The sequence below is a fragment of the Macrosteles quadrilineatus genome, unplaced genomic scaffold, assembly GCF_028750875.1.
Source record: "Macrosteles quadrilineatus isolate MER2022 unplaced genomic scaffold, UCM_ALF_1.0 Scaffold_7__1_contigs__length_78375512, whole genome shotgun sequence".
Classification (NCBI taxonomy): domain Eukaryota; kingdom Metazoa; phylum Arthropoda; class Insecta; order Hemiptera; family Cicadellidae; genus Macrosteles; species Macrosteles quadrilineatus.
The window spans coordinates 71,290,601-71,307,760 of record NW_026542600.1 but is presented as its reverse complement, the minus strand read 5'-3'; the positions used below and the strand labels follow the sequence as shown (position 1 = coordinate 71,307,760).

At 35.2% G+C, this 17,160-nt stretch overlaps 1 protein-coding gene across 1 annotated transcript in view; it reads left to right on the top strand.

Annotated features, from left to right (window-relative positions):
- Positions 1-17,160, top strand: part of LOC128999075 (dynein axonemal heavy chain 3-like) — a 96,278-nt gene that overhangs the window by 42,285 nt on the left and 36,833 nt on the right. Inside the window, exons 23-35 of the mRNA XM_054425432.1 lie at positions 1,066-1,208; positions 2,910-3,081; positions 4,223-4,446; positions 5,579-5,656; positions 5,829-6,013; positions 6,707-6,911; positions 7,463-7,637; positions 8,769-8,917; positions 9,815-10,007; positions 11,193-11,398; positions 12,463-12,622; positions 14,169-14,341; positions 16,154-16,317. Coding sequence (XP_054281407.1) covers positions 1,066-1,208; positions 2,910-3,081; positions 4,223-4,446; positions 5,579-5,656; positions 5,829-6,013; positions 6,707-6,911; positions 7,463-7,637; positions 8,769-8,917; positions 9,815-10,007; positions 11,193-11,398; positions 12,463-12,622; positions 14,169-14,341; positions 16,154-16,317 — 2,227 coding nt within the window. The remainder of the gene's footprint in view (positions 1-1,065; positions 1,209-2,909; positions 3,082-4,222; positions 4,447-5,578; positions 5,657-5,828; positions 6,014-6,706; positions 6,912-7,462; positions 7,638-8,768; positions 8,918-9,814; positions 10,008-11,192; positions 11,399-12,462; positions 12,623-14,168; positions 14,342-16,153; positions 16,318-17,160) is intronic.

Genomic DNA, 17,160 nt, shown 5'->3' with positions numbered 1-17,160 from the left:
TTTGAAATGGTGGGGATTTGGAACCTTTACAGACTCTCAATGGAGGCTGAGATCAGGGAGGCCATAGCAGAGGCTTTTTCCTTGACTCTTTGAATGTATGGCTCACTAGGCCCAACAAGAAAGAGCAATGCATGGCGGTCGCTGAAACGCAAGACCCAGATACCAACAAGTTGCTAAATCGCACGCCCCTGGGAGCCAGATGAGTAAATTGCAGGATCAGACGGAGTTTAGCTGTCCCGCAATGATTTTGCTGCCTCTGTTTTGGTCACTCCTCTTGAAACTGTAAGGTGCCTGATCGGACCAAAAATCACTGTCAGAGGGGGGTCGGATATTTCACTGATTAGGTTTCCCAATGTATACAGGCTGGGAAAAAAGGCCCGGGATAGTTAAATATTTAGATTGGTTAAGTACTATAGCTAGAGCTTCAAAACTTGGTTCACAGTTACTGGGCATCAAGATAAATTTAACACATTATTCAAAGATGCGCTACCTCTTCAGGGGGACGGCCCGCTCAGAGTCAGAAGAAAATTTTAAATGTCAATCTTAAATAGGTATCATCCTATTTGCCTATCAATATCAATGCACATCAAATTAAAGGTCTTTACTATAGAATACAATGCTGCAAACATGAACTCAAACGGACAACCGAGTCAAAAATTGCAGCCGTTCAAAGATTTCTTGAATCTGCCTTTTTGAATTTTTTGAACGGCTGCTTTTTTATACTCAATTGTTCTTTTGAGCTCATGTTTATGATGTTCTTCCAACTCCTAGTGGGCCGTCCCCCTGAAGAGGTAGTGTATCACTGAATCATGTGTTAAAATGATGTTAATGCCCAGTAACTATGTACCAAGTTGAAAGCTCTATCTTTATTACTTTTTGAAATATTTAACAGTCTCTGGACTTTTCCCCCCTGTATAGAGAGCTATATAGAATTTACCCTACAGCACATATTTTGTGAAATTATTTCTGTCATATTCAACCTATATAATATGCTACCTGTCAAATAGTCTGTTTGGTTTGTTTTTCACTAAATATATGTGTATAAAACTAAAATCTTCTGTTCAGATTGTAAGGACAATGTTTGAAACCCTCAAAGAAGAAAATATCAGCTGTATAAACCTAAAAACTTTAACAATGTCTCAAATTTACGGCTACGTTCATCCTGAATCAAAAGAGTGGATTGATGGAATAATTCCTAAATTTTTCCGGTAAGTTTATTTTTAAATATTATATAATTTTATGCTCTTATTTTAGAGTGATATATTTTTTTAAGGTGATTGCAAGGAACGACAACTTCAGATGAGGGAAACCTCTTATCCACTGCTACAATAAATCTAATCAAATCATGTCCTGGTCAACACCAAGATATGATGTACAGTTTGAGACAGAGACAGCTCTAATTCACTCAGTTTGATTCTCAGACCATTGACGTTCTGTAATAGATGCTGATTTTGGACTTTCCCTCAGACCTACTTAGTTTTTTGGAGCCGATTTACTCAATTCTTGGTTGGCCATTTAGGTACTTGGTTAAATTTTATTCACCAGCTTCGATCCGTTCATCTAGTTTCTTCCTCATATCTTTTAAAAACTGCTTCGCCTTCTGGGTCTTATCGCAAGCCACAGAAACATCAGACAGAGTACCACCAGCCTCCCCTAAGGTCTCAGAAGAAAACCGTTTCAAAAGCTTCAAGGCCATAACAAAAGCTTCATCCTGGAACATAAGTTTGATAGGTTGGTCCCTTCCACCAGCTTTCCCCAATCTGAAGAAGGAAATATTGTCCAACATTTCTGTGAATAGTTCCTCATCATGTCGTGGGGAAGATGAGCTCTCCTTAAGCTTCTTTATCTCAGATTCCATTTGTTTTATACCCTCTTAACCAGCAGTTAGACGTAGTTCAAAATTAAGCAGTCAAAGTGTTGACTTTTTTGTTCAAATCAGATATGCCAGTAGTTATACATCTTTAAATTCTTCCTTAGTTACAAGACCAGAGACTTTACTAATTCACAGTGACATTTAAGAGATTATTTTATTATTATTATTTTATTTTATTTTATTAGAACGTTCTGAGATAGGATCTACTGATTTGCAGTCAGCACGAGTACAATGCCACTTCAGAGATGTATCAGCAGCTAATTTAGCATATTCAGACTTTGGAATCTTCATGCAATCACGGTGGAACCAGCGAAGACACAGTCCATCACAACCAATGCCCTTATCGGTTTCCAATACCAACTTTACGTAGACGGGACACACATATTCCGTTTTAGGACTCATATTTGTAATTGAAAGATTTTATATAGTATGATTGTATCACAAATTAAATTATCGGACAAAAGATTCAGAGCTACTCGATTCACCCTGAGATAAGACATGCGATCAATCATATAAACAGCAGCTGTATTCTGTATAGTATAGATTTTAAGTATCAACGGAATCTAGATGGCAGTGGAGGGAAAAAACGTGGATTGATATGTAGCAGAGTGTTTGCAGTTCATAGATGATTTTGACAGCCAGACAGGACAGTACAGGCACAGTGGTTTATGTGTTGATTCACAATGACAAAGCTTGTTTGGTTAGTCCTAAGAAATTAAAAACCCAATGTCCAGTTAAATTAATGAACAGTGTAAGCCTCTCAATATCCTACCATTCCCAAGGATAGATTAGACATATTGATTTTATTTTGTCAAGATTCTTCTATCAAAGGCCTTCACAGTCACATTCTTTAGATATGATCTTCATGCAATGAATGGCATTGTCAAAATCAATGAAACCCTTCTGAATACCATCTTTAGGTTGACTTGATTCTGTCCTGGCACTCTACATCGAGGCAGAAACATTGGTGAAACACAGAATTTCACCCAATTTGTCAAAATTGCTCTTTTGTCTTGAAATGCATACGTTGTTGCAGGGAGTCCAACAGTCACCAGTGGCTAGTACTGGATGGGCCAATGGAGTCCTACTGGCTCGACACCCTCAATACTGTCTTTGACAAATCTCACAGACTTTGCCTTAGCTCTGGAGAGATCATTCCTGTATCTCCCAATGTATCTGTAGTGCTAGAAACAATGAATTTGGATCAGGTGAGTTTGTTACTGATCACATCAGCCTGCTTCCTGCAATTCTGCATTCCTAACCTCTACTGATAATGTGATATAAATATGCTTAAGGGCCTTTGCACAGTTGTATGGGTAATAGATTTGTTTTTGGGTCTGCTACCTGTAGTTAAAGTGTCCTTTTTCTGCAAAAATTCGCAATAAGATGAGTGTTGAATGAATGAGAAGACATATTTGTTACTGACTAAGATCAACCGGTTCATTAGCCAGGAATATATTTATCAAAAGCCCATTGATCTGTGAAATTATTGATGTTTTATATTCTATGATGAAATAAATACTATCTATAGTATATTGCCTATTGATTACTAGATAAGCTCTCCAACGACTGAGCTATCCAGCTGTAAAGTAGTGGTTACAAATAAAACTGCCGACTTCTTATGTATTTGATAGGGGTTTTCATCATCAATAGTCAATTCATTTTTAATTCACTCCTACTAGACCTAGACTGAAATCTCAACCAAAGATCGTTGATATTATTACAACACAAGTTCCATCATGAGATTCAACCATAAAATGTGATCCTAGCTTTGCTTACATACACTCAACAAACATTTTATTTGCATGAGAAACTAGAGAGCACTGCTTGAAAAAATAGCTGTCACAAATTAAAAATTGTCTACTCCATTTAACACTTTCTAGATGTGAAGGAATTATGTCAAAATCTCAGTGGCTACAATGGACATAATACAAATTAAAATAATGGTTGTTGGTAAATATTAGTTAGTTTGTAAGTATGTTGAGATCCATCCAGTTTGTTAATTTATGATTTCTAATGTGCTTTTGTTTTACCATACAAGATTACATGGAAATTTTAAGTGCTCAGATGACCACAGGCCACTCATGTTCTACACTGAAAACATGAAGTTTGTCTGGATAAAAATTATATTCTTAGTTGTCCAAAGTAAAATCCTCAATTCAAAAGTTATGTTCTTTGTCATTCCTTAGTACAAAGTAGTGTTCCTCTCTGCCTTTCCTCTTTGCCAAATTTATATTCCTTTCTGTTTAAAGTGTCACATTTTTATACCTACACGTTCCTTTGGTGGAAAGTACACCTTTTCTCGAACTCCTTAGTACAACTCACCAAGCCAAGTCATGTGCTGTACAGGTTTCTCCTGCCACCATGTCCAGATGTGGTGTTGTTTTTTCACCCCCAGACACAGTAGGTTGGCAAGGCCTTGTACATTCTTGGCTCTTATCCTCTCAAGACTACCAGTCCAACTATGCCACCAACTACAACACACTCTTTGACTGGATTGTACCACCGACTCTGGCGTTTGTTGAGAATGAATGCTCTTTTGTTATGAAAGCTGGAAGATGCAACATGGTGAGGTGAGTGAATTAATTCAACTGAATCTATGGTAGCCAATCTAGTCTAGAGTACTGTATGGACTTTGAAGGGTAGGACCTGCACTCCAAAGGAAAAGAAAGAACCCAAAAGTTTTAATCTGCTTTTCAGTTCTTCATGTTTCATGACTCTTTAGACCATGCAAACACTAATAATGAAAGAAGGATCTACTCGTTATTGTTTCAATACATCAAACAAAACCAAATATGTATAAAACTTGCCAATTAAGTAAAATTAAGCCACAATATAACTAAAAAATATGAACATTCAAAATACAGCTGTCCTCAAAAACAAAATATTATAAATGGAAGCCAAGTGGATAATATGGAATTCTTGAAAAGGGATAGAGTTCAGCTAGCTTACCTGAGGAAAAAATATGTTCACAACCTACTTACTCTCTGAAGCCTCGTCCACACATGGCGGTTTGTCTGCGGAAACATTGTCTGCCGACTTTCTCCGGAGTGTAGCTATTTTGTCTCCAGTAAGTCGGCCGACTGTCGGCAGACAAATTTCGGTGTTTCTGGAGACAAAATACAGTGTTTTCTGTTTCCCATTCGAATGGGAAACACGGAGACAAGAGACAAAACTTTTGTCTCAAGTCTGCATGTGTGGACGTGTTTGGAGACAGGAGACTGGATACAAGCCGAAAGTGTTCAACATTCAGCCCATTTAGTTAGACTGCAAAGCGGTAATATTACGATTTTTGTGCAGTAATAAAAAATCTGGATTGAGTTTCTTGGAAGTTTTAGAATTAGTTTTCAATTATTTATATTGAATTTATATCGACATTTTATTGAATTGTTCATCTCTTCAAGTTTGAAATCTTAAGACCAACAAAGCCCAGCAAAATTTCAAAATCTTTAGAACTCAACCTCGTGAAGTTCCTAAATCATCCACCTAATCTGAAGGTCTGATAGAAGATTGTGACCATGATAAAATGTTGGGTCCATCATTGTCTCTTCCTAGATTCATTAGGCCCATAGTTCGGAAAAATGAAGCCCGCACAGGATATAATTACGTCCTCCTTGGTCACCATACCAACAAACATGGAAACACTGGCTGGCTAGTGTGGACGCAAAACACATCGGAAACTTGTATCCGAAACTGTGTTGACAGACTGTCTGCCGACTGTCCGCGCACAGTCGGCAGACAGTCGGCCGACTCAGTCTCCATGTGTGGACTAGGCTTGAGGAAGTAATGTATTAGGATTATATCAGTGTAATGATTTGTGGACTTGTATTGTGTCATTGGCCTCTTTCTTGACTCTAATTTTCTCAGGTAAGCCAGCTGAACCTGATCTCATTCCAAAAAATTCTTTGTATATCCTTCAGTGCACTGGTAAGGATATGTTTTCACTTTTGTGCAGGACAATGCTTTTGCTGATAGAAATGATGGTGAAGGATGCATGTGCAGATAATGAAGACTACCCGAAGCATTTGCCAGTGTGGATACAGTCTTCTACACTGTTGGCTGGAGTATGGGCCTTTGGGGGTCCACTCACACCAGAATCTCGGGAACAGTTTGACATATTTTTCCGTGACATTTGGAGAGGTAACTAGTATGATATTTTACCTTTTTTTACTTTCTCCCCCTCTACATAGTGAAAAAAGTATTGTTTTCGTCAAACATTTCGAGTCTGAGTTTTGGTTGGAAATATCCTTGTAAGAATTTTTTTTTTTTTTGTAAATAAAAATGCGTCCAATAACACTTGAAACATATATTTACACTCATACTGTTTTAAACAAGACGGTAAATATAAACGATGGTAATGGTGATCGATTTTGATTGGACACTCCAATCCTCATCAGACCCAATAGGCGAATGACGAAAAACTGATTAATGATGCCCTTAAAGCTGGATATGCATCGGAGTAATTCTGTGTTCTGAAACTTCAAAAAGTACTCACTGTGTATGATATTAATCAATGGACCATTTTGTGCAGAATTTTGCAGAACAAAAGTACTCATGCTCACAATCTGTTGTTAAAGGCCTGACTTGATGTGCATCATAAGTTTCTATATTAACGGAAACATTATTCTATTGGTGTGTTCAATTGCCATAACTGTTTTTTTTTTATCACCTTCCCAGATATTGCTGTCTTTGGTATAAGCTACAAAATTAATAAGCCATGTTACTTAATGCTTTGTTTCCTCTATATATTTGTAAGGGAAGCTTGACTGTAAAAGTTACCCTAACATAAATTCACTCTTTAAGCTCTGTCTTGATTTCTTTAATGACTTTTAGGCAACATTGAAAATCACCCAATGCCAGATACGATAGAAAAGTTGGAGATCAACATTCCAAGTGAAGGTCAGCTGAATGATTACTGGTACCACTTCAAGGGGAAGGGGGCCTGGCGGTTCTGGCCTGAGGTTGTCAGGAGTCTTAAAATAGAGGAGGACACTCCAAACCTCCAGTTCTCTCTTGTTTCCACCATAGAATCTGCCAAGTAAGTCTGTGCTGGAAAACTAAACTGTTCTCAACATGTATGCTAACCCTAACAGTGAGAGCAGAAAGGCTCTAGTCAATGTATATATGACAGTGTTGTAGAATGACATTTCAAAATGAACTTATTGGCAATTAAGTCAGAAGAGACATGAGAAGGATCATGTCAGAGGAGATGATGGAGGACAGAGAACGATGACACAGAGCTGTTGGAGAGCCAAAAACCTGCTTATGGCTGAGTGGCAAACTAGGTTTTTTTCAATATAAAAAAATCATCATATGTTAAATAGTTATAAGTCAATTTTGTTAACTGTTTTTAAGAAGTGGGAAGTTTATTTTTGTACGGAGACATATTGGAATCACAATAATATGACTTCATATTTTTAATGGGGAATTATTTCTCCATCAAAATTTTTTAACAATGGGGAAAATGTGTGGCTAACACCCTGCTGATTCTTTTTTTCCCAAGGTATGATAAATAACTGATATACTTATGGGGAAATGAATAAAAATTTGATTTATCAAATATTTTTTTGAAAATTTTAATTGTTTCAGATATTTGAACATTTTGGAAATGCATGTAAAACACGTAAGTCCCCTACTACTATCAGGGCCAACAGCTTCTGGGAAAACATTGTACTTCAGCAAAACAATCAATAAACTGTCACTAGAGAAATATTTACCAATGAATATATCCTTTTCTCCCCTCAGTTCAGCTCACTTCTTTCAGGTACTTTGTTTTTAAAGGTTGGAAGATCTTATGTAAGCCTTTTTTGATGTAAAATCTTGGTTCTTTAGTTAATATTTCATACACTTTTAGCTCTTTTGACATTGATAAAGGCTATTTGATATATCATATATGTGTTTATTACCCTAGTTACACAATCTTACAACTTCTTGAGGCCGATATCAACAGTGCGAGGCTGGTCGCTGCGAATGCCTCGTGGCAAATGCTCGGGCTTTGCCTTGGAACACGGCTAACCTCACATTGTGCAACGCAAACGCCTCATAGCGAGCAACCCTGGCATCCACAGTCCAAGGGAAAGCCCGAGCATTCGCCACGAGGCATTCACAGCGAGCAGCCTCGCACTGTCGATACCAGCCTTTGCTATTTATTTAATGTTCAAATCAAAGGTACATCAACCACAATTGGAACCTGAGTAACAAAGTGGTTATAGTGTTCGTCTGACAATAATACATTTGCCAGTATAATCCTGAGAAAAGTCTGCAGCTTTTGTGATCATTCAAACAAGACCTAGCATTATTTGATTATTGGGATTTTAATAAATGTTCCTGACTAAAGAAGCAGATGATCTTAGCATGAAAATACGCACCCTAGTGTGTAAGCGTTGTGGGAATATAATTTAATCCTCCTTTGCTCATTCCTGAAGTGGACCTGCGTTACAGAAGAATGTGTGGATATTACTAATTTTGTTGTTGTACAAATCTGTCAAACCCAAACTGTTGATAGTTTTTCAGAAAAGTTCATAGGCAGATAGTTTATAAAGAATTAAATAATCAAATAACCTTTGGAACTATTGAATTATATGTCGGTTTTAAAATTGTGTAAATTCGAATGGCGTGTGAGCGGGATGAGGGAAAGGCTCCCAAAAACACTGAAAGTCCCACCACTGGACACTAGTGGCATTCAACTAATCCAAAAGCAATTAATTTTTTAGATGTCTGTTCGAAATTACAAAAGCAACGGTTGTTAGGAATATTTCATATGTGCAAGTGCATCCCGCTCGCCACTCTAATTTACAAGATATACACCTCAGGTTTTACCACATCTTATAGCTATTCTTTCTGAAGTTCTTCTTTTATGTGAATGGTCCAGTACAAGTTTTGAACCATTTTTTAGGATTATGTGATATCCAAGCTGCAGCGCCGTAGCCACACAAGATACGCTGCTCCTGGTAAACGCACAGCAGTACTGATAGTAGATGATGTCAACATGGGACCACCTGAACCTCAAGAAGTCATGCATCACTACCTAGATCATCAACAGTGGTAGGTTCTAACTTTGTGCATGAATAAAACTAGACATTCCATTCTCATGATAAATTGCACCCAGTCTTAGAGTGAAAATGGGCCTAGTTGAATTAAGACACCAACAGAATGTGCTGATGTAAATACCTGACTTATGTTGAATACACCAAATTCTCATCAAAGTCAAACTGATAGGACGACTTATTTAAAACTATTTCATCTTTTACGCCGCATAAACTATCTCAGTGACAAAAACTAAGGAAGCAGAGCTTTAGACTGTAGCACTGTGAGTGGCTTACTAAACTATAATTTTTTTAAATAAAAACTGGCTACAGCTGGTCCATATATATAGGATTTCCACAGTATCCAAAGTCAATGGCCCTATCCTGTAAATTTGTAAAATCTAGCCTTGGTTAGAGATTTACTGGTTATGGAATTGATTACTTAAATGTACACTCCATTTGCAACTCTAAAGCACAAATAACACTAAAGTAAAATAAATACTTTCAAGAAGTTATTATTTTCAATAAATTAAGAAGGCTACCTCTTTTTTATGTATGAATAAAAATCCTTTAGTTGGTCAAGAAATTTTTGGATACATCAATATATCTATGTCAACTTATAGAAATTGAATTGAAATTATAATTTTAATCTGAATTTTAATTTTAATTTGTTGATATTTTTTGTTTGATTTTTGTGAAAGTCCGTTGAAATACTCATAATCCCTGACAAATGTGGTTTAATGAGTGTGTCTAAGGGAAAGAAAGCATGTGTCATTTTTTCAGTGATTATCTCAGTATTTTAAAATTTAAATCTTCACATTATTATAACTGCGACATAATTTTCATCTGATTAAACAATAAATAGTTTGGTTTTTAAAATTTAAAGTCAGTGGAATATTATTACCCTGCTGCCCAGGTTTCGTACCAAGGACAACTCCATGGTGGCAGCTGAGGATCTTCTTCTGTTTTCGGCCTGTGGTCTTCCAGGGGGCCATAAGAAGCACATTTCTTCAAGAATTCTAAGACATTTCTCTTTCTTTGCATTGAGCCCACTGATTGATGAAACTGTTGCCAAGATATTTTCCACGGTGCTTTTCACAGGTTTTAAGGTAAGGATATTTGTTATTATGAGTAATACATTATTAAAAGTATTGCAAGATAACTCTATCTGGTTTGTATTTTACTGTCAAGTCAATAAATTCAAGTCTGAGTTTATTGATTAAGTGTTCCAGTTTTTAAGTTTTATAAATGTAGGCCAGTTAAATTTGTTGAAAGGTGTGCAGAAAAGTTACCAAAAGTGACAAAACATTTAGGACATCACAAAACACGTAATCCTAAATTTAAACATAAATACATATTTCAAACCCCAAAACAGTCTGTAAAGATAACTAATAGCAATAAGCCGATGTGCCTTCTATGAGAATGAAACCAAGGGCGGTCCTAGACCTATATTTTGGGGGGGGGTCACCAGGGGGCCTGGGGGGTATGGAATACCCCCCAGTAAAGGAGGGGGGTCCGGGAAAAATTTGGAAACAAACTTTGACTATTAACACAACTTCTTTATCCAATACCCATATGGCAACGGCAGTGTTCAATGCTGGCGTTCGACGTTCGGCTGCATTCTTCTTCTTATTTAATTTTTCGGCATTTAATGTTATAATTCATTTTAACCCAGATGATTGAAGACTTATGGCTGAAAGCGTCCAATGTCTGAAGATCTTCCCTACTTTTCATAACGTACAAAAGCATAGTCAGACTTGAACAATCCCAAGTTTTAGGTTAGACTTTGTAATTAGTCCTTTCGTTCGCTACAAGTGTAAAGACTATAACGAATTTAAATTTGGTAAAACGATTTGCAATAAAAATTATTAATGTTTCCCTGGTATAATAGTTTATGTATATAAAAATTTTTGGGGGGGGGTCATGACCCCCCTGACCCCCCCCCTGGGACCGCCCTTGAATGAAACGTTGATTCATTATTTAACAATGTCGAGGGGATTCAAAGATTAGGAGAGGAAAACACTATTTGCAGTGTTTTAACTCCTGAAATACTCTCAAACCAAACAAATATTTTACTGTATCTTTAAGGAATATCAGGAGCCTCTGTTAAAACTGTGGATATTTTCTATGATTTTCATATTGATGTTTTAGTACATTGTGAGGATTATGGTTGATGAATTTTCATTTTCTGAATACTTATAAATTGTTTAAACAGATGATCTTGCCATTTCCGAATTCTAAAACCCCTGGTTCTAGGATGTGGGCTACGATTATTAACAACAAGTTTGTTGCAGCGAAATGGATTTGCTACTGATGTGATGCCAACAGTGTTGTGTATTGTAGCAGCCACAACAGATGTTTTATCATGGGCAACAAGTGCCTTGCGACCAACCCCCAGTAAACCTCACTATGCCTTTACTCTACGAGACTTTGGGAAACTCATTCACAGCCATCTGCTGGTAAAACGTGAGAATATTGACAGCAAGAAAGTCTTCATAAGGTAATTATTTGTAATTATAGATTATCTTGCCTTGAGTTTAAGCAATTAACATAATATAACCTAATCTTACTGAATGGTGATTACTTTATGTGAATCTTCCTTTTAAGATCACAGTCAGTTGGCACTGTGATTATAGTTTGCATATTTTGTATACATTTACCACCAATATTTTTTGTAGAATTCAAAAATATTATGACGCCAATTACATTATCAAGTGAAATTCTCTGCCTAAAGTTTTGACCTTACTATGAAGTGGAATCTGTTGTGTTGGATACCAGGAATTAAAATTGTGTTCTTCCAACAGCAGCAAAAGTCTATGTGTGAAGAAAATCTGCTCAAATCAGTTTTGTATTGACAATTTCATGGAATAGTTAAGCAATTGTCTTAAAGTTGAACGTTTTATTACTATTTCTCTATTTCATCTTCATAGTCTGGAAGTTTTTGTAGAAATAAGAGAGGAAGTTTTTTTGGAGGGAGGAGTCGAGAATCAGCTTACTGTCATAGAAGCAAAAGACTTTGAGACATTTTGTTTTTAAATATTTTTGCTAAGGGAATAATCACCTCTGCTAAATTTCCTGTGGTGTATAATGATATTATTTGTGTTTATTTGTATACTAATCCAAAACAAAAAGTAAACGATGTAACATCAATATTTTGTAACAAATTCCAATACCCTGGGGGGTATGTATAAACACTTTAATCCTATGTAGAGTTTACTCCCTTGGTTATTAAACAATATGATATCCAACTCAACTCAAAAATTGTGATTCACTAACACCACAGTGTGTTTGGGAAATATACATTCTTCAATCATGTGTGATATATTTTAATATTTAAAAGGATCCCCTATATTATAAACGTAAACTAAATTTATATTCTTGAGAAAAGGTGTATAAATGCCAAGAGTATTCTGTAGGTTTGAAGCCTATTTTACTTCACGTTGAATAAAAATTGAAATCTTAAACAAAATAAATAGTAAATGAAACCTTAAATTATGTACACGTATTGCTGTAAATAGTTTGGCTATGCTCACATTATGTATCTAAGATATAATCTGTTAATAGGTTGTGGGTCCACGAGGCCCTTAGAGTCTTCAATGATCGATTGATCGAAACAGCAGATCGAGCACAGCTAATTGACAGGTTGAGGTATGCTGTTAAAGAATGCTTCAAAGAGAGTTTTGACGTTTCTCTGGATAGCCTTATGCCAAAAGGTCAAGAAGAAGTGAGTAGTTTTCTGTAAAATAGTGAAGGAACAATGAAAAGAAAGAGTATGTATTAAAATCGGCAAAACTTGATAGACTCATAAAAACTCTTGAGGTAACATTTGAGGATATGATCAGTGAAAATTTAGAATAGGTTGTGTTGTGATTATTGTTCATGAACTATACAACCTAAGAATAGTGTAAAGTATTTTAGATATGTTTGTTTCAGTACAGATATTACTTACTGATGAGAATTTTAATGAAGCAAAAGGAAAATACTGTTTACTTAAATGTATACTTTTAGAGAAAGAGTGCTATTTCCATCCACCACCTTCCTATAACTATAATTCCTTTTATTCCAAAGATAATTCAAATTCAAAATCAAAACATGCTTTATTCATTATTTTGTACACAACCTTAGTACATTGAATGTGTCATACATTTCTTAAAACTAATCCTTATAACTATTACAATATTCTTTTTTTTACATAGTTGTTACATGTTGTTCAAAACACCATCGTTTCTATATAGCATATGGCAATGTCACAGAATATATCGGCGTCTATAACATTTTTGGCTAGGCTAATGAATGGTGAAAACTGAAAACCAGAGTTTGCTATCTCATCTCTATCCAAAATAGTACCGGTAGCCAATATTACCATTACATTGTTTTTTCTTGTCATAATCTTCTTCTTTATAAAATGCTCCTGCTACGTTTGCACGACCACCACAAGGGTATCTCTGTATATTTGCTTAGAAAAGTAAATGATAAATGATAAATGCTAAATAAATAAATAAATAAATAAATAAATGGGGGGGCCTTGACTTTTTATTCACCCTGTATGGATACAGATAGAGATAGTCTTGTATATGGACACAAATAGTCTTGAATATGGATACGGAATTAATGAGGAACATTTAAAATTTTAACAAATTCAAAAAACAACTTAAAAGATTTCAGACATAACTTGAAACATGGTTAGTTTTTGATTTTTTAACTTCTTAATTTTTATCACATAAATAAGAACTAATGCATAAAATTGTGTACATAATTGAAAGTTCGTACAATATTGTGTAAAATTGCAGTAAATTTTCTTGTATATGTTAGTTTTATTATCAGACTAAAAAATGCATTCATGTACGATTCCTATGTTTTGAATCAATTTTTACAGTATTTGATTTGATAGTCTTGTATATGGACACAGATAGTCTTGTATATGGACACTGATAGTCTCTTGTATATGAAGTTTATTTTAATTATTTGAACTATTAATTTTATTTTAAAATACATTACTATACGTGCTATAAACCTTTTCTTATGTATGAATTTTACTTTATAAAGAACGTTTTGTGTTAATAAAAAATAAACATTCGGATCCATCAAAACCGAATCCAGCCCCAGATCTGATTTTTTGTGGGTACGATAGGGCGTCGGTACTAGCTCAGATCCCGTGGGTACGGTAGTCCGATATCCTGATCCGACCATCACTAATCCATACTCTGTTTTGTAACTTTGTTTACTGTTTCACCTTGTACTGAGGATTTAAGCACCTCTTTTGATTTCAGATTCAAGAGGAAAATTTAAGAAATTTAATTTTCACAACAGCATTGACTTGTGACAGTGAGGACAAGAAGTATGAAGAAGTCGGGTCTCTAGATAACTTTATGAAGGCCTTGGATCCAATCATTGAGAACTACAATAGCACTCAAGAAACAAAACTAAACATTGTTTTATTCAGGTTCACTTACACCCCAGTTGTAATATTGTATTAATACCTTAAGGAGTTTGTAGAATATGTTTACCCAACATAGGTATACTATGTTATTATTGAAATAAATATTACTATACTAATATTTATTTCAAACCTATTAGTTTTGATAAATTTTCAAATTGTTTGACCTTTACTATGTTTTAGTAAAATATTGTACGTTAAATCAGCTTAGTTGTCTCTTTATGTGGGTAAGCTAAAGGCTTACAAGGTCGAATTAGTAGTAGACTTAGACCAATGAGAATGAATACACAAACCTTATAAGAAACAAAACTCCCATGTCAAAATATTCAGCCTGATATTTTTGAATTTTGGCAAGTTCCCGCAGTAATCCCTTGGTAGGAAAGGCGCTTCTATCGGGACTCCACAGCAGTGTGAGTGAGATAGAGAATAGGCGTGGAGAAAGTGGCTAGCGCTTACCTAGCAGCAGCAGCGCAAAGCTCATGTTGGCGGCAAAATCCAGTCTAACTATAACTATTCCCCAAAAGCATTTAGCTTCTTATAAGGTTTTGATATTCATTGCTTAGAATCCAAATATCAAATTAGGGCTTCAGGAGATGATTGCTTCATTACATTGGTAAAAGTAATGGTAGACAATTTGGTTGCCTTCAGTGATCCAATCTATCTGTAGTTTGCTTCAAAGATGAATTGCTGCAACTCATCCAATATTTAGGCCAATGGTGATGGTCAAAACTATAAATTTAAAATCTCAAAACCGAAACTGAAACTGAAACCATAGGTTTTGTTGGTTTTGAGATTAATATGCCAGTATTTTCAACAATTCAACAGCCATTATTTGACAGTCTAATTCTCTCTGTCTGTATATATTAAAATAATACCCCCGCCGCAGCAAACCTGCCGACTAAGCGAATTTCCATTTGTCTGAATTGATTTTTAGTTAAATATATTTTAATAACATTAGGTTTAACGAGTAACTAGGTTTGCTGCTACAAGGAAACTAATAAAGAGTGTTTTTGAGTAAAATATTGATAGCTTAGTACAAAATAAATAAATTTGCCAAGTTTGATCAAAATATATCCATAAACAAGCAAACTACAACATTTGACAATATTCTCCATAAGAATAACATGGGAATTTTAAATTTACAATTTTTTTAATTTTCTCCGTTACTAATAATTGAACAAAAATACTTTTATATACTAAATTATTTGTTTTTTTAAGCTCTTTAAAAAGGTCTAAAGAGAAATCGGGAAATTTTGTGTTTTGAGGGTCAAAAGTGAGAAAAACCAATTTCTACCCCATAAAACCCCCCGTAAAGCCCCGTTCCCATGGTCCGATCGTGCTGGTTCGCGAACTCATTCAAGTTTATCCCGCTTTACACCTTTAAACCAAATTTCATCAAAATCGGACAAAAATTACTCAAGTTATCGCGTTCACGGACGTATATATATATATATATATATATATATATATATATATAAACATATATAAAAATTTGAACGAATGGTGTTTTTGGCCTCTGGGGACATCAAAATGAAAAAGTAAATCGGTCCTGGGTCTAGGTCTTACCGTGCCACCTACGGTAATAGCTACTTCCCTATAGGGAAATTCGCTAAAACCAACAAAGGAATAGTAAAACTTGTTGTTGATATATTCTTTTACCAAATAAATGACTCCCAAAGACCTTCCATCTTAACACCTATTTTTCCAGATTTTTCTCTGCAAGAAAATTCTTAGAAATGTTAACAAATGGACTTTCAAGAGTGACCAAATTTGCTAAATTTGTTTACTTGCAGATTTATATATTCTATCTTGATCTAGGTTTGCTCTAGAGCACTTGTCACGTTTGTGCCGAGTGTTGTCTATCAGTGGAGGCTCGTGTCTGATGCTGGGTATGAGAGGGTCTGGACGCCAGACTATCACTCAGCTTGCTGCACTCCTCTGTAAGGCTGACTTTCACCAGCCTTCTGTTGTGCACAACTATGGTAAACTATTCTATTAAACTAGTGCACCTGTTGCTCGAATTCGAGCAATTGCAAATTACAGATGTTATTTAAAAACAAATAACAGTTGTAATATCCGATGACTTAAAAGAGTCAACTCAAAGATAATGTAATCAATCTCTCCATTCCAGTTATCGAAAACTGAAAACGAACGCTCTTGTGTGTATCATGTGATTACTATGAACAGCTGTTTTAGTATGCAATTAATACAAATTATTTATCTGTTTAAGTAAACATATCTTTTCTTCATAAGAAAAACATTGGGATTTTGAAGGCCTGTGGGGCAAAGCCCGAGGACTTTTTTACAGGAATTGGTGTCTACACAAAAAATACTTAGTTTTGACTCATCGTTTGTAAAAATCTGTCCATTATTAAGGGAGGAGTAGTGTTTCGTAGAAATCGCCTTCACGTATTATTTATATAAGGATTACAAGCAGCTTGGAGTTGAGAAACATCCACTATTTCTTTGGTCTAATGTTGTCTAATTGTAAAAAGTAAAGTAATTCTAGGTACACACATTTTTTTCTATTTATGTCACCTTCGGTACTATTGCAGATATATTTTTCTTAATATATGTTAGTTGTTAGTAGTCTGTAGTCTGTTGTAATCTTTTATATATGTTAGTTGTTTAATTGGGATGTTTTTGGAGGGTTTGAATTCGGTTATTTCATTTGATTAAACAGTACTGGAGTACATCTTTACCTCATATCACTCTAACACATGTATAGAGAGACTAGTAAATTCAAATTTTTAAAATTGCGACGTGTTTCTGGATACGTCTTAGAGATTAGTTGACATATGTTCACTTTTAAAATTGTAATACCA